The 25083-nt window shown below is 36.6% G+C and overlaps 1 protein-coding gene across 2 annotated transcripts in view; it reads left to right on the top strand.

Moving 5' to 3' along the window:
- The window catches only part of KIF18A (kinesin family member 18A), a 101354-nt gene extending 86073 nt beyond the window's left edge, over positions 1-15281 (top strand). For both annotated transcript variants that reach the window (XM_075545957.1, XM_075545958.1), the window contains 4 exons: positions 7494-7926; positions 8659-8751; positions 13799-13908; positions 14845-15281. In XM_075545957.1, the coding sequence (XP_075402072.1) occupies positions 7494-7926; positions 8659-8751; positions 13799-13908; positions 14845-14927 (719 nt within the window). In that variant the 3' untranslated portion in view covers positions 14928-15281. The remainder of the gene's footprint in view (positions 1-7493; positions 7927-8658; positions 8752-13798; positions 13909-14844) is intronic.
- The last annotated feature ends 9802 nt before the right edge of the window (positions 15282-25083 follow it).

The raw sequence follows: 25083 nt of genomic DNA on the forward strand, positions 1-25083 counted from the left end.
CTTTAACATGTGTACACACAGTAATTCTTGGTGGGAAATTGACCATTTTAGGCAAGGTCTTTCTTTTAAAAATAATGACAGGACGCAGCTTAGTTCCATTAGCCAAACATGATAGAACAACTGTAAAGTGTTTGTTTTCCTAAACTTGCCACAGTTCTGTTGCTTGGAAGATCAAAAGTCATGGCAATTTCATCCATATTCCCAATATCTGCTAGATCATATTTATAAATCCTTCTTTGTTTTATAATAAATGACTGGTATAACACAATTTTTTCTTCAAGGTCTTGTGGCAATTTCTGGGAAATCTTTGTTCTTTGTCTCAAACATAGTAGGCCAACCCTATTCATGAAGCAGGTATACCATCCTGCTGACGCAGCAAATTTTTCAATGCCTGGTGTTTTATATTTGTAATCCTTAGCCATTTGTAGAGCACGTATGCGGATTCCCATGCATGTTACACAGTCACCATTTTGACGACACTCCATAACCCATTTATGCAATTCACTCTCTAGAGCCCCATAAAAAGACGGTAAACCACAACGAGCCTTTTTAGCTTTTGGAATCTGTTCCAAGTCAGCCTTCATTTTCCACCACTCCCTCACCTGCTTTTTTTTCAACACAGAATTCCATACTTGCAATACTGTTATTGCTCTCTTCTGCTCTTGACACACCTTCATTTTGAAACCAGCCTCATATGACCGGTGTTTTTGTTTTGGTTCGAGACTATCCATTTCTAATAGGATGAAAAATCAAGACTTTGAAAAAGAACTTTCATGGTAATCCCCCACCCCCACCCCGCCCGCAGGAGGAGGTAGGGGAGTCCAGGTGGGCGGTGGGCGGAGGGCGGGGAGATGGAGGATGTGAATTAACACAGAGACCAGAGGGGAGAGACATAGTGCAGCCACAGACACATCCTTACCAGTTCAGCTGCCGGCGTAAGTGAATCACTACAGGTGCTTCTGCGAATTGGAGCCGTCCACATCACAGGACGGCTCTGATTGGTTAGATGTGAGTAAACAAACATTCAAAGCCCTGCAGTGTCAGCGGGGCTTTGAATGAACAGCGGAGGAACTGCAATCACCCGCGAGATAACTTGCACTCGACCCGATACCTGTGGGGGGGTCAGCGAGATGTTACACCTCACTGGGATACCACTGACCTGTGTATAAGCCGAATCCCAGTTTTTCAGCACTTTTTTTGTGCTGAAAATTTCGGCTTATACATTATATTATTGTCATATTACTGTTCTTTTCTTGGACAAACATTTCCCAGATTGATCATATAACAATTTGATGTTGGGTATATGTTTAGATTATCCCAGAGAGCAGCTGAATATTTCTTCAGTAGGAAGACCCACTTTTCCATGCTCTCTAAGAGAAGCTCACATGGAATTCACCCCTGCGAGTTTACTACTATAGAGATTGCCTCCCTGTACATATGTGCAAGTAAAATAGTGACTGGATAATCCTTTTCCTTTGAGACCTTGTTTGCTATAGCATACAAAAGTGTATTGCTGTAAAATTTGTATTTTCAAATAATATTCAAAGGTATCTGCATTAACAATATCTTTGGCTTATTACATTTTATCATTGAGCATGATAAATTCAATGTCTGATACCCTAAAGTATATACAGATTGCTTTAACAGTAACTGTAGTTATTGATAGAATACTGGAACACAGTTTAAAGCTTTCACTATGAGTGGAGCAGTACTACCAGTTGAAGAAGCACATGTGCATTTCCATTCCCTTTCCTTTAACTTCACTCTTTGATAGATATCATCTGATCCTAGAAAATTCCCTGTCTGTGAAAGAGTAGCATCATTGCTTTCTGAGGGGCATTAATACCCACACTACTGAAGTGAATTGCCCAAGGTCACTCATTGAGTCAGTTCTGGAGCCAGAAATAGAATCCAAGTCTCCTGACTCCCAATTCAGTTCTCTATCCTCGATCTAGTTTTCTATCCTCTATACCCCTGCTGCCTCTCATGGGAAAAGAAGTTAATCTTCCAGCTATTAATAGCCACCAAATTGGTGGTAGCAGCACAGTGCAGAAAAGTAACTGTCTTTACACTGCAGCATTAGTATAAAAATATCTGGTAATGGAAAATTTGACAAATGTCATGTTAAAGGGAGTGGAAAATTATTTTAAGATCTGGATCTCATTTATCTAGTTCTCAGAAAATTAAAATTCTTTAGTAGAACAGGAACCGTGTTTTTCTTCCTGTTTTTAAATTGTGTTTCCTAGAGGGTAATTGTCAACCCAGCCATAGCAGAGCCTATCGCCAACTAACAGAAGAAGAATGATGCATGTGCTACTGGTGATTGTGATTCTAATTTGATTGAAAGCTTAAATTGCTTTATGGAAATCCATAACTTATTCAGCTTTGAGTTGTATTCACTTAGTATTATACAGGAAAGCAAATGTGAGGGGACTTTTTAAAGTTCATGGAAAAATCGACTTAAAAGATAATAGAATTTTCCCATGAAAATATTGAAGACTCCTTACACAGTATCAATTGGGAATTTTTCTTCATGATTACAAAACTGGCAAAAATATACATTGTAATTCCTTCCCTAGACAACACACTGCAAGCAAAGGCACATAATGGCAGACACTGCAGAGTTCACCAGATGGAAATAGGGCGGGGGGGGGGGGGTTTAAAAATGCAAGATAAGTACATTATTCAGTTTATTTTGTATAAAGTCACTTTCTGTAGTAGGAAAAGGTGTTGGAGAAGCATGTCTGATAGTGTAGGAGCACACACTTCAAACAAAGCAATTTGCCCCTTACTTTTGGACTAGAAACCAAAAATGTCCCTATTAAAGATAGGGATATTCTTTTTAAAGATTACTAAAAGTTTTTATTCAAAATAATAATTTTACAATTATGTTTATAATTTAAAAACGAAAACTGGTGGAAGTTTCAGAATGCAGAGGAAAGTGTAAAAATCCAGTCATTTGAGACCCAGATGATTGAGAAAGTAATGGCAAAAGAGTAATTAAAATTAAAGAGAGTGCGTGCTGTAAAGACTAGGGTGCCAACTATGATTCCTTTGGGAAATCTGTGTACTTAATAGTCAGCAAAAGAGCAGATATTTAAAGTAGCAATTTGTAAGCATTTTGTTTCATATTAGTAGCAATCCCAATGTAACAACCTCTTCCCACTTCTCCCAAAGTGTTTTGTTTCCTTTCATGGCCCTTTCCACCTTCTGAATTTCATTTTTTGGCAAATACCTTTTAGTCTCACAGGGCTAATTTTTTTTTTTTAAACCTTTCTCAAAATTCTTATTGTTCACAGTATAGGGCCTATATGTTGTTTGCTTTAAAAAGTCCCCCTCTCCCTTACCAGATTAGTAAGTGGCTTTGTTTTTGTTTTTAAGGTTTTAAATTTCGTCCTGGAATTTTTCCCCCACTCTGTCTAGAACCTTCTATTGTGGTCCCAAACAGAGCTCTCTCTAGTAGTAATTAGACAGCATCTTGATTTCTGATCTCAATATCACAGACTGAGGCTCACATGGTTCATTAGTCCTTGGTGCTAATTAATTGCCTGCGTCAGTCTTTGATTTTCTTCATTCTTCTTTGCTCCAGACCAGGAAAGAATAGTTAGTTGCATGGCCACTCACAAGCTTTTAAACATAACTCAGTTGCTACTCACCAAAGTAGGATATAGGCTTTGTGAATTATATAGCTGGCCTATCTAGATGTCTCCCAGGACTAAAGTCCCCAGTTACTAAGCCCAATGACTCATTTCTATAAAGTGATCATGGATAAGTTTTCATAACACTGCCTTCTATATGCTCTTCAATGTACCGGGAAATAGTATTTGCAGCACGTAGAAATATCCTGTGCCAAACCTGTGTATGAACCAAAAATATGAACTTACTGCCATTGAGTTGATACAGACTCTTAGCAACCCAATCAGATAGGACAGAACGTCTCCTGGGACAGGATAAGAAAGCCCTATGTTTGTCCTGCAGAGCGACTGATGGTTTCAAACTTCAGGCCTTGCAGTTCACAGGCCAATATACAACCACTGTGTTAGCAGGGCTTTTAAACCTGTCTATATTCACAGTACAGACCCATTTGCCTTTCCACACTTCTTCAGCTTACATGTCTACTTATGTATCTACTCCAAGATATTTTTGTTTTTATTGTTAATGCATGACTGAATATGTGAAAGTGGTTACCTTTCTTTCCTTTAAGGCTTCTGTACCTTTCAGCGTCTTCCTTTGCCTTGGTCATATTGGCCTAACCTCCCTCTTACTATATATAGCCTTTCTCTTCACCTGTGTCTACTCTCTAGTTAGTGATTTCCCTCCTTTACCTACTCATCCCTGGTACTTTTCCATTCTTTTGTGATAGATTTAGTTCAGTCAGCACAGTATCCTCCAGGTTCACTTACGTTATGAGGTGTCTCACAGATTCAGTTCCTCTTTAACATTACTGTTTCATTTTTATGTGTGCCATAGTTTGTTTAGACTTTGCTCTGTGGATGGTTCCTTAGGTTGTGCTACTGTGAATAATGCTGTGACGAATGTGGATGCATTCATCTATTGCGTCACAGCTCTTATTTCTAGGACACATGCCTAGTGGTGGAATCACTGGATCAAATGGTATTCCTGGTTCCAGCTTAAGAAAGTACCATCCCATGTTCCACAGTGGTTGTACCATTTTACACCCCCACCAGCAGTGTATAGGCATTTCAATTTCTTCACAACCTCTCCAGCAATTGTTGATTTCTGTCTAATTGAACTTGGTGATTATTGCTGGAGTGACATGACATCATTGTTTTGATTTGCGTAGTGGTTGCACATTGGGCTGTGATCAGCAAGGTCAGCTGTTTGAAATTATCAGCCTGCAGGAAAAAGACGGGGTTTCTGCTCCATTAACCAGTTAAAGTCTTGAAAACTCACAGGGGCAGTTCTACCATTTCCTGCAGGCCCACTGAGCCTGCATAGACTCAATGGCAGTGAGTTTATATTTTTAGTTTGAACAGTTAACTGGGAACTTATCTCTCTTTTTTAGCACAGCAGTGAAAACCGGCTTCCCATTTTACTGCACTCTCAGGTATGCGGGTAGGATTCAGCAGTGCTTGATTTAGGGAGTGGGGGCCCACAGTTGGCTCCATAAACACCACCACCCATCGTTGTCTGTTAATAGCCATCTTTTTGTTATTGTTAGGTGTCTTTGAATTGGCTCTGAGTCATGGTGTACGACAGCATGAAATACTATCCAATCCTGTACCATCCTCAATGCAACCACAGTATCAATCCACCTTTTTTGCAGGTCTCTCTCTTTGATGATGCTCCACCTTAACAAACAGATTGTCCTTTTCTAGGAACTGGTCCCTCCTGACAAAGGCTTGCTCTCTTCATTTCTAAGGAACATTCTGATTATACTTCCTCCAAGACAGATATGTGGATTCTTTTGGTACTCCATGGTACTTTCGATATTCTTGGCCAACACCATAAGTAAAGGCATAAATCGATACTCTGGTCTTTCTTATTCATTGTCCAGCTTTTACACGCATGTGAGGTGACTGAAAATATCTCTTCTTGGATCAGGTGTACCTTAGTCCTCTTAGTGGGTATGAAATCGTATCTCATTGTAGTTTTGATTTGCATTTTCCTAATGATTAATGACGTTGAACATCTTTTTGTGTGCTTATTGGCCATTTGTATATTTTCTTGAAGAACATGTCTATTCAAGCTTTTGCCCTTATTATTATTTTATTTTTACCCAAGTTTTCCTTTTTGCTGTTGAGTTTCCAGGTTTTTTAATTCATAACTCACCAGTTCTTCTCAGGCAGCGAAGAACAGCAACCTAGGCATTCCAGAGCTGTAAATTTTCACAGCACACCGCCATGTCTTTCTCTCTCAAAGAGACTAGTGAGTTCAAACTGCCGACTTTTTGCTTAGTAGCCAAATGCTTTAACCATGGAACCCTCCGCATTACTTCAGAAGTCCTCCAGATGGCCAGGATCTCCACAGCCAGGTCCAAGCAGAGAGCGGGAGGACGAGGAGAGAGCGCATCTTCTGTATTTCTAACCAGGAATTTTATCTTTATTTTTGTTGGTCTCCTGAATATCTTAAATGGTGAAATGTCTGTTTGTGCTCTCTGCCAATTTTTTCACTGGACTTTTTTGTTAATACTGTGTTGACATTTTTAATAAATTTTAGTTATTAGTCCTTGTGAAATATGCCATTCCTTAAAGGTTTCCCCAGCCTGTAGATTCCTCTTTACTCTTTTGGAGCAGTCTTAATGCAACTATGTGTTTCATTTTTAGGAGGTCCCATCTAGTTTATCTTTTGTTGTTCGTACATTTTTAGTTAGTTTCATAAGCTGTTTATTCCTCAGACTGAGGTTCCCTGTTTGCCCAGGTGGTGCTGTGGATTTAAGTATTGGGCTGCGACAGCAAGGCTGTTATTTGAAATCCACCAGCTGCTAGGCAAGAGAAAGCTAGAACTGTCTCATCCCTTATTACAGTCTCGGAAACCCTGCGTGTGGCTGCTATGTATTGGAATCATCTCAAAGGTAGTGGGGAAGTTTGACCCTCCTTTTTTTATTTTTAGCTGATCTTTATAGTTTTAGATTTTCAATCCATCCTGAGTAGTGTGATGTATGTTGTGAAGTGTGGATTCGGTTTCATCTTTCTGCAAATGGACATCCAGCTTTGCCACCGCTGTTTGTTAAATAGACCCTCTTCTTCCATCTAATGAACTACTTTATCAAGTATCAGCTGTCCACAAGGGGACTGATTTACTTCTAGTATCTCACGCTGCAGGAGTTTTAAGTTCAAGCTGGGATAAAGATCACTAAACTTAGTGATGGCACTTGACATCTGGGAGAACTGCGTTGGTCGAGTTGGGGAGTCCAAGTTAAAGTACTCCGAGGTTTTCAAAAAGAAATGAAATTATGGTGTATTGATTTCATTTTGATATTAAATTATTTGTGAACCTGTGAATTACATATCATTTAGAAGATGGATTATGGAACTAGATTACCTAATTCGCAATCATACCTGAGAAAGTAACAGAATTCTTTCATTCACTTGGGATTTTACTGGTCACTGCCATTCCTAGTCGTGCAGACTAGCAAATAGGTGATAATTTATCATTCAACAAGTTAATTTGGTGCCTATAAAATGTTGCATATTTTCCTTTATTATCTTAAACCCAAAACAAATATGATAGTTAAGAAATTGCATATGAATTTTGGTCTGATTGGTTGGAAATTTGTTTTCATGATTATATTTAAATTAATATGATTTTAGCAATGTCTTGTGTCATATATTCCTTTATGAGTGTATTAACCGTACTTAAAGTTATGCAATCCCTTTTCCCGTTAATTCAAATTTCCTTTCAGCCATATCAATGGATAAAAATATTCTTCATTATTAGTGAGTTTTTGTTTTGTTTAGGTTTAAGTGATACATCATTAGAAAACTACTTCCTATGCATTGCTGATCTTTTTTTTAATTTTGTCAACACAGGCACATCTTCAAGTGAATCTAATCCACTTAAAATTCCTCCACAAAAACGAACTCGGAGAAAACTGATGTCTTCTCCTTTGGAAGCAAAACTTATCCCAAAATCTGTACTGTCTGAAAGTACTCAATTCAATGATTCTTTCAGCAAAGAACTTCAACCTATTTTGTATACTCCAGAAGACTGTAGAAGAGCTTTCCAAACGCCATCTACAGGGACCTCAATAAAATCATCGCATCAAGCAATAAACTCAAACATAAACAGTCATAATTCCATGAAAATGTTACGTGAAGTAGATACTCCTGTTGATATGCTTCCCGAATGTGAGCAGAAGGATTTGGACTCCACGTTTACTATATGTGAAGACACCAAAAGCGTCAAGAAGGAATTACCTGAGAAAGGATCACTACCAAACTGTAACAATAGCGTGTTACAAAGGTACAGGAAACTAATATTTCTCAATTTTGTTCTTTTTGGCTAACACAGCCTTAAAATATGTATTTCCTTCTTTTGCTTCCTTACATAGGAAGAGTGAGTTCATGGGCAAAGTAAATGAAAGGATAATGGAATTTTTCTGCAAACTTTGCATGCCCCCTAAGTATGCTATCTTGATAATTAAACAACCAATGTTTAAATTTCTTAAATTTGGTATCTTAAGTCTATTAACCCTTATAAATGTTCAGAGAGTCCTGGCCTGCATATATTTGGTTTGTTCTTAATAAACCAAAGTTAAATGATATAAGCCATCATAAAGGATTGCTATACTTATTCTTTAATATCTTCCTTGGAGAGAATTCCACAGTTTGCATTGATGTTCCACAAACCCCAGTTTACTCTAAAATTATCATATATCAAAGGTAAAGATGACTTCCTGTCACCCAAGTGAACATATTATCATTTCATTTGTATGATCACACCGAATCTTAAATAAAAAGTGGAATAAACTGCCATCGCTATTGTATACTGCTAGAACCACAAATCTCATGATAGCAACGCTGTTAGATTTGTATAAAAGTAAATGAAAGAAACCTGGTTTAAGTGAGGAAGGTATTAGATGTAGCGAGTTTTCTTTTTCTATGAATACCAAATTGGTTTTCTAAATTATAAAGAGAGCTGCCTTATATATTCTCTATAGTGTAAATCCAATGCTTTTTTATTATTATTACCCAGGCTTGACCCTTCCTCACTCTCAACAAAACCGAGCACAGTGCCATCCTACATGGCGATGACTGCTGCTGCCAAAAGGAAACGGAAACTGACAAGGTACGATGAAACAAACCATATCAGTGCTGTGATTCCTATGGCTTTTTAAATGTTTTCCTATAGTTAGACTGTCAATTCATATCTCAGTACATGTGGTAAACTGGTCTGAAGGATGCACTGGATTTGTATTATCAACAGGAGTTACTATTTGATAAAAGCCCAAGTATACCACTTGATATTTACATAAAGTATTTCATATTTCGGTTTATTAAAAATAAATTGAAAAGTCTTAGCCTTTTAAAATGTCACTTAGTTTTAACTTTTCTTCTGGTAACAAAAGTTTTTATTCCTTTAATTCTCTTTCCTCTTAGACATTACTAAATTTCTTTAGTCCTAGAAGTATATTATTTCCATGAATTCTAGAATATGACAAAATAGTAAGTAAAGGGACTTCCCTTTTCAAGTGTGATAATAAAGCTTGTTTTAGACCAAGCCTTGCTTTCAACGAGTTCACAAGGCAGCTTTAGGACACAACTACTTTAAGGTACTGCAGGGGGAAAAAGACAGCCAGGACTTAAAAGACCAAAATTCTAGAGAAGCAGAAAACATACCGTAGGATGCTGGGCTGCCTCTCTTACATCTTTAGGATTCTTTTCCGTTCTTGGCAAAAAGCAGAAAACGAAAGTCTAGAGTTAACCGCAGTCTCAACAAGCTAGGAAACAAAAGCATTCTGGACAGTTGTTTCCCTCGCGACATATGCCATGGTCGTTGTTGGAGAGGCCAAGAAACCAAGCTTAATTTAAGGGCTGGGAAGCTAAAGTCCCCAGCAGAGTCTGGCATTCTCGTCGAGCTATGAAATGCTTGGTGTTCAGGAGCCACGATGGAAGGGGAGTTCTGTTAAACATGGCAGCATTTCACTGTGCTCCAGAGATAGAACAGCTAGAAATAGAACGGTTTTCAAATGTCACAACTCAGTTTTAGGCCATCTCCATCCCAGATTGGATCATGGTGGTTTCCCTCTATTCTGCCGGCTAGGCAGAAGAGAATTAAATCTTCCCTGGAAGAATACCTATTGAGCTTCTACTGCTTATTATATCCACTAGTTAGTGCTTACTACAAAATTACCAAGTACGCCAGAAGACAAAACCAGAACTAATCAAAATTCAAGAAAAAAGAACAAGCAAATTAGAGAACCAATGATCAATAAGCGATGTAGATACTCAATTATTAGATAGGGATTTTAATTTTTTAACTAACTTCAATGAGCTAGCTGTTAATTTCAGTAAAGATCTGAATTCTACAAAAAGTATCAAATTGGACACTTAAACTGAAAATAAAGCATAGAATTTGCTGAAGTTAAGACAATAAATTTAACAGATGAGACTCAGCAAAAGATAGTATTAGTCAACTGGAAGTGTAATAGAAAATGTCAAAGTTGGAGCACAGAAAAACAAGAAGATGGAAAATACAAAGGGGAAAAGGTAGGAGAAAGTTGGGATGTGATTAAAAAGATCCAAAAATTTTCCTTTTAATTCCCATAAGGAGACAAAGAGTTTTCCAGAAATTGTCAGGACAAACAAAGCACTGTAGCCTGTAAGCATGACGAAGTCAAAGAATACCCTAGGATATCATAGCAAAATAGCTGTAAATGAAAGACAAAACAAATGCCAAACTATGTCACTTGAAGTCAAGTATATATTTAAATATAAAATAGATCTGGCTTGTTATACCCCTTTTTTCTTGGCCAAGAGTAGAAAACCGTAAGGTAATATTAATTTTTGAATGTCTCCTTTCCACCTGTTATAATTTGGGCTAGAAGAAAAAAACTAACAAGTAGCCTACTTATTTTTGCCACAAAGAGTATCTTCTAGGTTAATTTAGGATCTATTCTTGTCCCTCCCAAACAAAATATAGTAGAGTTTTGGATCCCTCCTGACTGTACATGACATTGAAACTTTGTTTTGCTAAGGCACAAATTTGAATTGTCTAAATAAGCTCTTAAGTGAGAATGAGTCACTTAAGTCATGATCGTGACTAACCACCATCATATGCATAATCTGTTTGTTATTACTAATCTCCATTGTATCATTCTCTCTATGAAGTAATGTTGGTGCATTTTCTAGCCCTGCGCTGGTAGCATGTTCTGTTAACTACAGTGTGACAATAACTAAGAGTATTTCCAAAGTCAGCACTGTCGTCAAAATCAAAATGAATATTTTTTTTTAATTTCTCACATGAAATGCAGTTAGTACTTGGGGTAGGCTTTTAAAAGTTAAAGGGCTTCCTTCCATACAAGCACCTAGTATTGGGAAATAACATTAAAGGGCATGTGAAAAATGTAACTTGATTTCTCCTACCCTATTAATTGCTCTGTTACATTCCCTTTGGTAGCAGTAATTAGATCCTGCCATTAAATAAGGTTAAAAGAGATTAATGTTAGAAATGTACATAATTACTTTTTTGTTAATCTTTTTCCCTAATTAAGTCTACATGCACTTGAGAGTAATAAATTTTGTTATTTTCCACTTATCAACTTCCTGTACATATTTGAAGATGTATAAATTGCATTTTATAAAATAAAGAAGGTTCTTGTATATGTTTATTTATTTTACATCATTTTTTTCCTCTGAAAAATATTAGAGTTCAAAAGCACTAGTTATCAAAAAACTCTACCAAACTAAAATTTTAGTTGCTCATATTTTAAGTACTGATTTAAATTTTAATGAGTTTTTCATGTAACTAAACTTTTTTACTTAGTCAATCTTCCAAATATACAAATATATATATAAACTTTTACTCATGAATTATATTAATTAAGGGATGAGGTTTTTCTTTATTTTTGTATATATCCATGCTTTTTTGGTTGCTCGCTGGGTTTTTAGTCTCTCTTGTCATCGTTAATTAGCTAGTTTCTTAGCAGCCCAAAACGGACTCACTTTCCATATACTGTTTTGTTGTTTTGAAAGTTGCCTAATAAATTCCACCTAGAGATTATTTCAGCAAGGAAAATGAGGTACAATTTTATGTGATAGCAGAAACCTTTTGACCTATGTGAGGGAACATAAAGTTAATTATTAACCTTTGGTAATGGTTATAGAAAAGTTTTTCTAACACAATTGGAAGATCATTCACATGTATCTTATATGTATTCCTGTATCAATATATTCTTTAAAGTAATTTGATTTTTCTCTTATCAGCTTTAGGTCTTTTTATTTTATGATTAATTTTTGTGAGTGTTTCATTGTTATGTTTTATGTAAATCCTACTTGTGGGTATATTTGACTTTACCATATAACTGACTTGATTATGATTGAATTATATTGCAACGAATATGAACTATATTAATATCATTTTTGTAAAAGTATACCGTAAGTGAAAAGTAATGTGATAAAACTAGCCACAATTAAAAAGTCATATCATAAAGTAATAAAGACAACTGTAAGATAATTTGTAGGGGAAACCAAATTTATCAAAAGAAACCAATGGCATTAATCTTTATACTTTAATCACCAGTTTGGTCTCCAAATAGCCAAAAAGGAACTAATTGTTTACTTCTAGAACTCACATTTACACTCATTCACTTTCTCACTTCCTCACAATCACACTCAAGTCTTTTCCAACCCTGTAGGGCAAAATAAATCTACCTCTGTGTTTCCCAGTCCGTAACTCTTTATAGGAATAGACAGCCTCTTTGTTCATCTGCAGAGAGGCTAGTGGATTCAAATTGCTGACCTTATGACTAGCAGCCCAACTCATAACCATGGCTTTGCAAATTTTGCAAAGCACAATTAACCTCCCACCATGCCATCAGGCCTCATTTAGAACACTAGTTAGTACCATCTTATTACCAGATTATTAGAGATTGTTTGCATTCTTGAGCATACAAGATACAATCAATGGCCACAATGAACCATACTCACTTATCTTAGGAGCCCTGTGGAATTTGCAGTCACTGATTTATTTTTCCCTGACTTCAATGTGCTTATCCTTGACTATTTTTCTTTTCCATCAAACTGACTCTTTCACTTGAACATCAGTAGTCATCTTTGAGCCAAATCCACGAGCTGAAAGCACCCTATACATACCCAACACTGTCACATATTTAATAATTTACCACATGGTTGTTAATACCAGAAGAGCAAGTTGTTGCCATAAAATGGAAGCCATCAATTGTTAACCTACTTGACAGTCAAATTAGCACTAACTTGGTAAAATGATAGATAATATCACTATTAGCCAGAAATACCTCAATAATAATATTATTTGACTAAGAGAGAGGAAGTGTGTCCTTCCCTCTTGCCACAATCAGGAAAGATTTCTGTTTTTCAGGATCCAAATCATACTCATCTACAGAAGCCACTATTTCGTCCCCTAAACCCAAGAATCTCTGGCTCCTTTTAGATTTAAAGCCTGTGGCTTTACTTTTCGCTCTATTTTATATTGTTTTGTGAGTTTGTCATATTTTACTCATCCCCAGCCAATATCTGTTAGATTTTCAGGAGTGAAGTTATTGTTCCTTACTCGCTGTGTATCTTTTAACACTAGGCCATAATAGATATTTAATACTATAATGATATAGTACATCAGCTCTGAGTTAGAAATTTTTCAAGTTAACCATACGAGGCTGAACAAAATTTTTGGAGACAGAACATATGAAAATATCTCATTCTCTTCAGATTCTTCATAGCACAATTACCATGTTTTGATTTTAGAACAAGGTTTCAAAACAACCACACTTGTATAGCTCTTAGATTAGGGTACATAATACAGATTTATAACCTGTTTGATTGGTTACCTCTTGTGACTGTGCTATTTTTTTCTATACTGTGAATAACAAAGCTATTTGCAGTCCAGCAGTGCACTTTGGAAGCATTCTGCTGCAGAATTGCTACCATAACCTCTATAATCATTACGCCCGTTTTGAATAAGTAATAGATTCATCCACGGGTAGATTTATGCGTTTGCATATGTTTTCTAGGAGCCCTGGTGGCATTACACTTATTTTATATGCTTTTTGTATGTTCTTAATTTCTGTTGCAAGGTCTGACTGAAAGAAATGTTTTCTTTAAATATGCTTTGTTAAAATAACTCTTTTTTTCTCTTTCAGCTCTGAGTCAAATACTTCTTTAACCGCTTCAGTAAATTCGGGACTTGCCAAACGTGTCCGACAAGACAGTTCAAGTGATACGCATTTACAAGAGAATAGAGCAACAATGGGTATTTCTCAGATCTTATTTTGACATTTAATAAATAGATAATTTAACATCTATACAGTCCGATGTTTTCCCAAAGCATCTTCCTTTATGACCTATTCATTGTACTCAGCATCTTCATTACATGGTAGAACAAGTGTCAGTATCCACAAGTTCCTTAAACACATAAAGGAACGTAAATCATTTCCATGACCACGCCAGTATTTTGTGTTATGACCACAGCTCAGAAGTACATCTCCCAGCATCATCGCGTTCTAGACCCTTTTGATTATCCTACAGAGGAGCTTCAAACATTTTATGGAACACTCCCAGTATCTTTTCATTTCATTTTTCCACAAACTTTTTAAAGCCCCATATGTACTATCTCATAGTAGAAGTGGTGAATAATTTAGCTAATAATTGAGTAATTAGACATATGTATTATTTAATATAAGGTTAGTCATTAAGTATGTTTCAGCAGTACACTATGTTCATTTGAATTTTTTTCTCTCCTATAATTCCTAATAATTGGCATTCTGTCTCATTTGTGCAATTGCTTAGAGACTCCAGTTTCTTTACGTAAGCACAGCCATATTGTAACGTCTACTGGCAACTTAAAAATGTATACTAAGGTTAGCTATATGAAAGAAAAGGAACAAATGTCTCTGTAAAAACTACTTCATTAGTTCAGAAGGCATGAAAGCTATCGTTTAGTGTATTGATTGACTTCACTTGCTATGTGTATGGGGTGTATATGAACAAACTAGTTTGCAGTGTGGACAGCTGAATTTGGCTTACTGCTTGTACAGCAAACAGTGATTTTTTTGTTGTTACTTTTAAATTCAAGAATAAATTCATTTTGTAGCATTAAGTTTTTCAACAAACTTTAGTATGTTAAATAATGAAAATCCATTTTGAATTATATTATTATCATATTTATGTACCTTTGTTTCTTTTCTAGAATATAAAAAAAGAACCCATAAAATAAATTCAAGCTTGGTTAGAAGATTTGGAAGAAGCATTTCAAAAGGAAATCTAAGATAAATCACTTCAAAATCAAAGGAAATGAAATTAATAAAATGATTTTTAAAGTGTTTATTATTAATTTTCAGAAATGTAAACTCTTCGAAAGAAGACCCTCTGAAAACCATCAGTGACCAGAAAATGAATCTCTTCTCTTTCCTAAGCAAATTGAAAACTTTTATAGATGGGTATATTATGACTTTCTAAAATGTTTGTCATTCTTTAAAACCTTTAAGTGAGCAATCTTTAAGGACATTTTAGAAAACAATATTTAAATTACCATTTTTGTAAGGAAAATTTAGAAATGATGTCATTTTGGCCCAAGGTATGTTTTATTATGTTTGTGTACATTATTTTAACCCTAAATATGATTTTCCTTTCCAAAAATACTTTTATGTACAAATGTATTTGTCAATAAAGAAGTTGTAAATATCATTTAAATAGTTGTTACAAATAAAATACTAATATTGTCTTTTGCTACTTGATATATTAAAGATTTAGATCTTAAGCTATTTGGTTTTCTTGTCTCTTTACTACTACTTAAGAAGTTCATATGATATTGAGTAAGCCCGTGATTCTCAACGTGTGGGTCACGACCCCATTGGTTTTGGGGTCAAACGATCCTTTTACAGGAATCACCTAAGACCATCGGAAAACACGTATTTCCAGTGGTCTTAGGAACCGAGACACCACTCTTCATCTCCAGGCAGGTCTGCCCACATGCAGATATGTCCACATATGAGTACCCAGCATGAAGACTGTTAGCCATACTACACCGTGCTTGAAGACAAAATTTCATTTATTTGTCATTAGAAATAAATATTTCACAATATATAATTACATATTGTTTTTGTGATGAATCACTATGCTTTAATTAAGTTCAATTTGTAACAATGAAAATACATCCTGCATATCGTATTTACATTACAATTCATAACAGCAAAATTACAGTTAGGAAGTAGCAACAAAAATAATGTTATAGTTGGGGGTCACCACAACATGAGGAACTGTATTACAGGGTTGCATCATTAGGAAGGTTGAGAACCACTAGGTTAAGCACATGGCTGGTAACTAAAAGATCAGCAGCTTAATCCCACCAGCCACCCTGTGGCAGATAGATGTGGAAATCAGCGTCATCTGTAGATTACAGCCTAGGAAAACCTATCGGACAGTTCTGTGCCCTGGAGAATCAGGATGAGTCAAAATCAGTTGGACAGCACTGGATATTACCCCTATGGGGTCTAAACTATTTTATATGAAATGTGAATTTTAGAGATTTCTATTTCAAATTAGACCAACAAATAGGTCCCCAGAATCAAGTCGGAAAATAATCCTTTGGTTTATTACTGATAATTCAAAAATAGTTTTGCCATGCTTATTAATATAAGAGGTAACTAGGGTTGTGAATTACATAGCCTTGCTTCCCTGCCGTATTTGGCCTGTTTAATTGCTAAATACAAGAGATATTTGTTTGAATCTAGTTGAGTTTTATAAAGCACTGGAACTTTGCACCAAAGCAAATAACCAAGAGGTGTCAGTGAAAACATTAAGATCCTTCGGTCAAGTTTTAGCACGTAAGTCTGGTTTGGCACATACGAGATGAAATCATGGGTTTTGTTGCCGCATCCACCATTGAAATTAATTATTCCTTTTTCACTGAAGAATATGGACATCAGTTTGAGAGGAAGTGACAATCACCCCCTTTGCCACAGGCCTCTCAGTACAGCATCTGTTTAACAATCTCACCTCCGTTACTTTCCATTTTAAGCAATTCTGTGCTGATCAAAAAATGTTTTTAACCTCTTACTAAGTGGTAACAGGATTCACAAGTAACCATACCCTCAAGGTTTTATTGACATTTTAAATGCCATTGGGCATTTAAAAAATTAATTCACTTTTATTTTGATAAAAATATACATACAAAACTATAACAGTTAAATTTTTACATACACAATCCACTTACTGATTAATTGCACCAGTTTATACAAACATTTTCAGTACTCTTCCAAAATCTTTCCACCACCATTACCAAACGCAATTCCTGCGAAGTAAAAATTCCTTTTTACCTTTTCACCCACCCCTGGTAACCAGTAACACAAGAGTAAATCACTAAGTATTGTTACTAAAGTTCCAGTTCATGCATGCACAGGTTGACCTCCACATGACATGTTTAAGCATGTTCTTGCATCAACTGGTAGCTATAGGCAAGTGCTCTATTACCCTTGTCTTAGCTCTTAGCGTACCATCAAATAAATAGTCTAATCAAAATGTTGGCTTCCGAGGAATACTGGTAAGCCAGCTCAATTTAAGACAGTCATCAGCTTATGAAGTTAGGGCTACCTTTCTGGGAACCCCAAAAGATAATCTTAATAGATTTCCTCCATGCAGGATGATTACAACGGCTTATGAAGAAGTTTTAAGGAAAAAAACCTCCTTTGGTGGGAAAGTTGGGCTTAGGAATTTTGTTCACTCAAGACAAGGCACCTGGTCATTCTTCAAGGTTACTGAGCTGTCTAAGAGAACCTTGACACTATCCTCCACAGCCCTGATCTTATCTCCAGAGTTTTGTTTCCAAAACAAAGCAAGTTGACAAGGGACACTGGGTTCCTTGGAATGCTAAAACTGCTGTTTTGACCTGGTGAAAATTCCAGGGCACATAATGCTCAGAAGAATGGTTCTAGGGATGGAGACACTGCCTTCTACAGTGAAGTGTGTCAAGAAACAATAGCTTCCTATCTTGATGGTTTGTGTAATGCAGCTTTCTGTCTTTGGTAGCAATACTTATTTAGGTTTGCGAAAGTGTGATGCAAGGCTATAACCTGGCTCACCTTTCCTGTTTTCAAACTACACAGTGTCCTGTTCGTTCCACATCTGAATCCAGCATACATTTCTGGCAATTAGTTTTTCATGTACTTGCTACTGAAACCAACTTTGAATTAAGTAAAAATTTACTTGCATATCATATTAATGGCACTTTGGATACATTCCGTTGGGTCACCTCTCTTTGGAATGGGCACCAAAATGAATCTCTTCCCTTTAGTTGACCAAGTATCTGTCTTCCCATTTTGTTTTCTATAGACAAGTAAACATCTCCAGAATTGCATGTTGTTAGGTGTTGTCGAGGTGATTTCAACCCACAGTGACCCTGTAGACTACAGAACACAATGCGAACGGTTCTGGGCACCATTGTTCTTATATATCAATCCATCTTGTCCAGAGTCTTCCTCTTTTTCACTCTTTTTCCGCTGTTTTACCAATCATGATGTTCTTTTCCAGGGACAGGTTTCTCCTGATGATATGTCTCTGTTTACTCTGTTGGTTTTTCCATCTAATCCTGAAGCTTTCTTTTTCATCTTAAATTCAAATTTTATTTGATTCTACACCATCAAGTCTTGATCGCATGCTACCACCTCAAATGGCTCAACATTGACCAATTCTTTTTGGCACAATGACAATTCCATTGGATATTTTGGCATGAAATCCTTCAATAAGTGAAACTCTAGGTTTCTTTCTTAATTTCTTTAAGCTGAAGGAATATTAGGCAAATTCTCTCCTGATTTTCTAACTCCATGCCTTTGCACATTTCATTATAATGCTGTAGTCTTCTCGAGCTTCCTGCCTGCGACATCATTTGTTTAACTGTTGCTTCATTTCTTCCATTTGCTTTAGCTACTCTATATTCAAGAGCAAGTTTCCCAGTCTCTCTGCAATCCATTTTGGTCTTTCCTTTCTTGATAATGACCTGCTTTACTTTCTTCAAGTATGATCTTGGTGTTATCCCACAACTTGACTTTACTCATTAATGTTCAGTTTTCATTAATGTTCAGTTTGATCATTAGTTAGATGGCATATACTCAAAGTCATGCTTTGGTTCTCATGGACTTGTTTTAATTTTCCTCTTCATCTTGAACTTACATATGAGTAATTGATGTTCTATTTCCCAGTTGCCTCCTGATCTTGTTCTAACATATTAAACTGCTCTATTACCCCTTCCCACAGATATTAATCAATTTGATACTGTATTCTGTGCAGTGAGGTTTGCATATATAGTTTCCATATATGTTATTGGAAAAAAGTACAATCAATAAGACACTGATCTTACAAAATTGTATCATACAAACGTTGACGTCATTTGTCACCAATGCCATGTTTTTCAACTACTTATCCTTTTCATTTCCAGCTTTCACATACATACATACATGCATGCATACACACATACAAGGGGCTTCAAAACTTTCTGGGGAAAAAATCATTATCTTTAAATTCCATTTTTCCATGAACTTTGGAGCTCCTTGGTGGGTATGTGTATAATATTTGATTGCGGGAATATTAATGATTTAAAATCAGCAAAATGTGGGTCAGAGTTGTATTCTTTCATCAAACTTATTCTATTCTATGCCAAGCAAATAAATGGAGAATGGAGGAAGGCTTAACAACTTGTGATACGCATATGACACAATCTTGTTTGCTGAAAACAAGGAAAACTTGAGGTACTGGCTGATGATGACCAGGCTACGGTCTGCAGTATAGATTGCATCTTAATATAAAGAAAACAAGAAGTTCTCAAAATGGTCAATAAGCAACATCAAAATAAATGGGGAAAAGATTGAAGTTTTCAAGGATTTTACTTGGATCCACAATCAATAGTATCCAGGGAAGCCACCGTGAAAAACTAAGCAGCATATTGCACTAGACAGATCTGCTGCCAGAAGAACAAGTTTGTCTTGGGGAAAGTTCATGAAGAATGCTCCTTAGAACAAAGACAGCAAGACTTCATGCCATACACGCTGGCTGTTACCAGGAGAGACCAGTCCACGAAAAGGGGCATCGTGCTTAGGAAAGAAAAGGGTCAGCATAAAGAGAGGAAGGTCCTCAAAGAAACAGATTGACACAGTGGTTCTAATAATGGACTGAACCCCAATATTTGTGAGGATGACCATGGGTTCGAAGAATGTGTCATTTTGTTGTGCATAAGGTTTGGAACTAACTCAACAGCACCTAACAGCAGAAGCAAATATATGTTTGACAATGTTTGTAATTGGAACACCTCCCATGTGAATACATGTGATGCAGATGTTTATTCCATTCACTTCTACATGACTCCATCTGCAGAGTAACTACTCTCCAGTTCTATCCGAGGTTGAACATGCTCACTCGCTTTTTTAATATAATCCTTGATGCTACTTAAAAACTTCTAAGACTTGACAGTTCACCTTGCAAAATTCCATTAGCTTTCCTTCATCCTTTTCCGGTAGCCTATTCAAAGATAAAAAAATGTTATCAGGGGCCAGCATTAAGACCTACATCCCCCTACCCTGACATCAAAAGTATATAAAAAGCAAAACCAAACCAAACGCACTGCTCTCCAGTCAATGCTGACTCATAGTGACCCCTCTGGGTTTCTGAGACTGTAACTGTTTACGGGAGTAGAAAGTCCAGTCTTCATAAGAAGCAAGCAAGATGTGATGAAATAATAATTTTATGAAGGGTTCATCAGGGAGAGGGAGCAGGGAAGAAGGGGGGAAATGGAGAGCAGGGCTTAAGTGGAGAGCAAATGTTTTGATAAAATAATTTAAAAATAAGAAGAAGCAAAGACAGGTGTAAATAAACATGCCAAAAGTAAATATAGAGGGAAAAAATAAAATGCCATTGGAAATTAGAGCGATATAGGTCTGTGTGTGTCCTGGACATTTTTTTAATGCCTTTTTAAAAAATCATTTTATTAGGGGCTGATACAACTCTTATCACAATCCACAATTGTGTAAAGCACATCTGTACATTCACTGCCCTCATCATTCTCAAAACATTTGCTCTTCTTAAGCCCCTGGCATCAGCTCCTCATTTTCCCCTCATTCCCCACTCCCCCTCCCTCGCGAACCCTTGATAATTTATAAATTATTATTTTGTCATATAGTACACTGTCCAACATCTCCCTTCACCCCCTTTTCTGTTGTCCGTCCCCCAGGGAGGAGGTTATCTGTAGATCCTTGTAATCAGTTCCCCCTTTCCACCTCACCTTCCCTCCACCCTCCCGGTATCACCACTCACACCACTGGTCCTTGGGGGATCATCTGGCCCCGACTCCCTGTGCTTCCACTTCCTATCTGTACCAGTGTACATGCTCTGGTCTAGCCAGATTTGTAAGGTAGAATTGGGATCATGATAGTGGGGGTGGGTGAGGAGGAAGCATTTAGGAACTACAGGAAAGTTGTGTGTTCCATCATTGCTACACTGCAAACTGACTGGCTTGTCTCTTCCCCGTGACCCTTCCATAAGGGGATGTCCAGTTGCCTACAGATGGGCTTTGGGTCTCCACTCCGCACTCCCCATCATTTGCAATGATAAGATTTTTGGTTCTTTGATGCCTGCTACCTGATCCCTTTGACACCTCATGATCACTCAGGCTGGTATGCTTCTTCCATGTGGGTTTTGTTGCTTCTCAGCTAGATGGCTGCTTGTTTACCTTTAAGCTTTTAAGACCCCAGATGCTATATCTTTTGATAGCTGGGCACCATCAGCTTTCTTCTCCACATTTGCTTATGCACCCATTTGTCTTCAGCAATCATATTGACCTGGCCATCTTTAATATGTAAATTTCCAAAACCAACACACAGCTCCAAGCTAATGTTCTGCCAAAGTCATCTACTTAGCAATTTTATAAAACTACCCTGGGTATTTCCTACCCTGGGTATTTCCTACCCTGGGTATTTCAAGAATAAATAAACAAATAAACAAACAAATAAATAAATTGGCTGTTTACATGCTTATGGTTAAATGTCTATGATCTTGAACCTACATTTGCTGATGAGACATGACTCAAAATGAGAAGAATAGAGAGGGGTGGAAGCTGTAAACATCCATTAATAATTGGAAAGCGGAATATATGAACTATGAATCTAGGAAAATTGGAAATCACCAAAAAAATGGAACATGTAAAAGATTTATATCCTAAGTATTAAATGAGCTGAAATGGACTAGTATTGGATATTTTGAATCCAATAACCATATGGTTTGTTGTGCCTGGAATGATAAGTGCACCTTAGTACTTCTTTTCTACCAAAAATATATTATAAATTCTTTAACAATAATTTACTTCAGGAGACTGCCTCCTCGTGTTCCTACATTTCATTTGGCAGGAGGTCTTTATAATGTAAGCAGTCCTAATGGAGCTGTTAGGCTGCTAATCAAAGATTGGAGGTTCAAACCCACCAGCAACTCCCTGGGTAAAAGCTGAGGCTGTCTGCTCCCATAAACAATGACAACCTCATAAACTGTATGGAGTTGCTATGAGTCAAAATGGGTCTCATAGCAGTTGGGTTTTAGTGTGTGTGGAAGTGGGAGGCAGCTGTTTATGGTGTAATGTATGGTGCTATTTATTATCATAACTCTAGATAAACTAATTTTTCCTCACCAAAAATGGAAAGCCTGGATAACAAATCACAACAGTCAACATCGTTTATAAGTATTGGGTTGTGCTTATCAGTCTTTTCCCCCACTATTAGAATTTAATTTTTAACTAAGAGTTGGTGGGAAGTGAAGGCTGTCAGAATTAGTTGAAACTCTTTAAAACTCTCCTTCAGTAATTCATCATCATTGTTCATAGACCCAAGACGATACAGTTGATTGCAGAGAAATGACATTTCCAGGTGAAATGCATTACAAAATTAGACAAATTCCCAGCAATGACCTTAAGGACCATTAGAGTCCCTTATCAACCAAAAGTACCGCCACAGAAAATAAATGCAATAATTATTTTGGAATGCACCATATATGACAATTTTCTAGGTTTTTAATCACCAATTCATTTAATGCTCATTTAGAAATGTATATGCAAAAGGGTTTGCTATTCTTTTATAAACTGTAAGCACATCACAGTGGTATTTGGATATCTTACAGACTTTGTAAACAAAAATTGCTTCAAGGCACATTTCAGATGCTTGCTGGTACAGATTTATAGTTCTTCAGATGAATGCAAATACTATCATTTGAAGGGGTAAAGCATATTTAATACTTCAAATGTTATTTACATCTTATTGGTCATCCTATGATGTCTCTGAAGAGTATATTTGCAAGATAAATTCGGTATTTTAGATAGCACTTTGCAGTATAGCCACATATAAAATACATATAAAGGGCTTCAAAAATTTGTGGGAAAAATTTTCCATCCCATTTTTCAATGAAATTTTTTGAACCCCTCAGATTAACATTATATTGTTGCCAGGACTAGGGTCTGGGATTGTCTGTCACTGTTTCAGCCCAAGACAGAGCAAGGTTGACACAAGGAACTATAACGTTATTCTGTAAGCACAAGACAGAAGGAAACTGTGGGGTTTTTACCCCAAACTGCTTCAAAATGCAGTGAAAATCAAGCAAGTTATAGATTCCAAACTATGTGAGACTTTGTTTTCTGCAAAGACCACAGAAAACAATATCCTAAATCATGTAAAACAACAAAACAGATGTTGTAATGATCACAAGAAACAATTATCTATACCTATATTTCTCCAGAAGTTACCAGACCACAATCTCTGAAGCATCATGCTCCATGGTGCATCTAAAGGGGAGATGCTTTGTGTCTGGCTACCTATCATAATTGCCTTGCTTACCACATTCCTGAGTTAGAACAACCCCACTGGTTAAGCCTAAAAAGAGACTGTTCCATTTTTGGATTTTCAGCAAACTAAATCTTAAATTATGTTATATTTCTAGTATGATTAGCAAAACGTGTCTATTGGTAGAGGGGATGAGAGCCATGGTATTTCAATCACCTCATAAGCACGTGAAAGTAAATCGGACATTGAATAAAAAAGACCAAAGAATTGGTGTATTTGGATTGTGGTGCAAGAGAAAAATATGGAAAGTACCATTGATTGCCAAAAGGACAAGCCATTCTGTCTTGGAAGAAGTACAGCCAGAGCGCTCCTTAGAGGCAAGGATAGCATGACTTCATCTTGCATACTATAAGCATGTTGTCAGGAGAGACCAGTTCCTGGAGAAGGACATCGTATTTGCTTAAGTAGAGTGGCAGGGGAAGAAAGGAAGGGCTTCAAAGAGATGGATTGGCACTGTGGCTCCAGCAAGGGCTTGGGCACAGGAACAATTGTTAGGGTGGTGCAGAACCAGGCAGTGCTTCCTTCTATTGTGCATCGGGTCGCTATGGAATAGAACCAACTGACTGGCACCTAACAACAAGGACATCAATATCCGTGTTACTCCAAGTAGACTAGAGAAACAAATTCACAGATGACTTATATGTGTGTAAGAGAGAGCTTTATGTCAAAGAGTGAGTGTATGTTAAGAAAACATTTGTTTTAAACAATTGTTGTAACATATTGTTTTAACAATTGTTTTAAACAGCAAAAGAAAAAGAAAGAAATCAACAGTGACTTATTTTTTACAATAATCTTTTAGAATATATTCTGACTCCTCCAGAATGGCCAGGGTCATATGTTCTCTATCTTTCAGGTAATGAATGAGTCATGTAACTTGAGAGGTGGGTGCCGTTTTTCCCCTCTGTGTGGGCAGACGGCGATGCGGCTTTGCCATTCTTGGCAGGCTCCCATTTTAACCCCAAACACTGAATTTTATAAAATTGTAACTTTTGTTGAAACAAAAAAAACCCAACATCTTAACATATTGGACTTTCCTATAATGTTCAGATTAGAAGATAATGGCCGAGAATTGTGGCTGTAATTGTGTTTACGGGATATTTTTAACTAAAAGTTAAGAATTCCTTTTTTTTAAAAAACTGCATAGAAACTCATGCAGTACATTTAGGAGAATTTCTAGAATTGCCTTGATGCGATGCAAGTTTACCCTTCTAATACATTTAAAAGTCTAGATCCAGTACTTAAGTCCCATTTTTCTAAGCGCATTGATTAGATGAAAAAAAATAAAATCATTATATGTCATTTTTTCATTTATGTAGTGATTTATAGCATTTTATGTAAATAAAATGCTTCGTTTAATGAATGTGAATCTCATGAAGCTAACATTATCTCCAGCATCCCGTATCAGCTGACCAGCCTGAGTGCTCTGATTATTTGATTTGGCGTGTCTCGATTTTAGCAAGAGAAAAGCTAGTTTGATTTGCATCATCCTGGTTGAAAATGCATATTAAAACCTCAAGGTATAAAATAATCTCAAGAGTTTCTCATTAACTTTTCCAAACAATGTT

The sequence above is a fragment of the Tenrec ecaudatus genome, chromosome 4 (assembly GCF_050624435.1).
Source record: "Tenrec ecaudatus isolate mTenEca1 chromosome 4, mTenEca1.hap1, whole genome shotgun sequence".
NCBI lineage: Eukaryota > Metazoa > Chordata > Mammalia > Afrosoricida > Tenrecidae > Tenrec > Tenrec ecaudatus.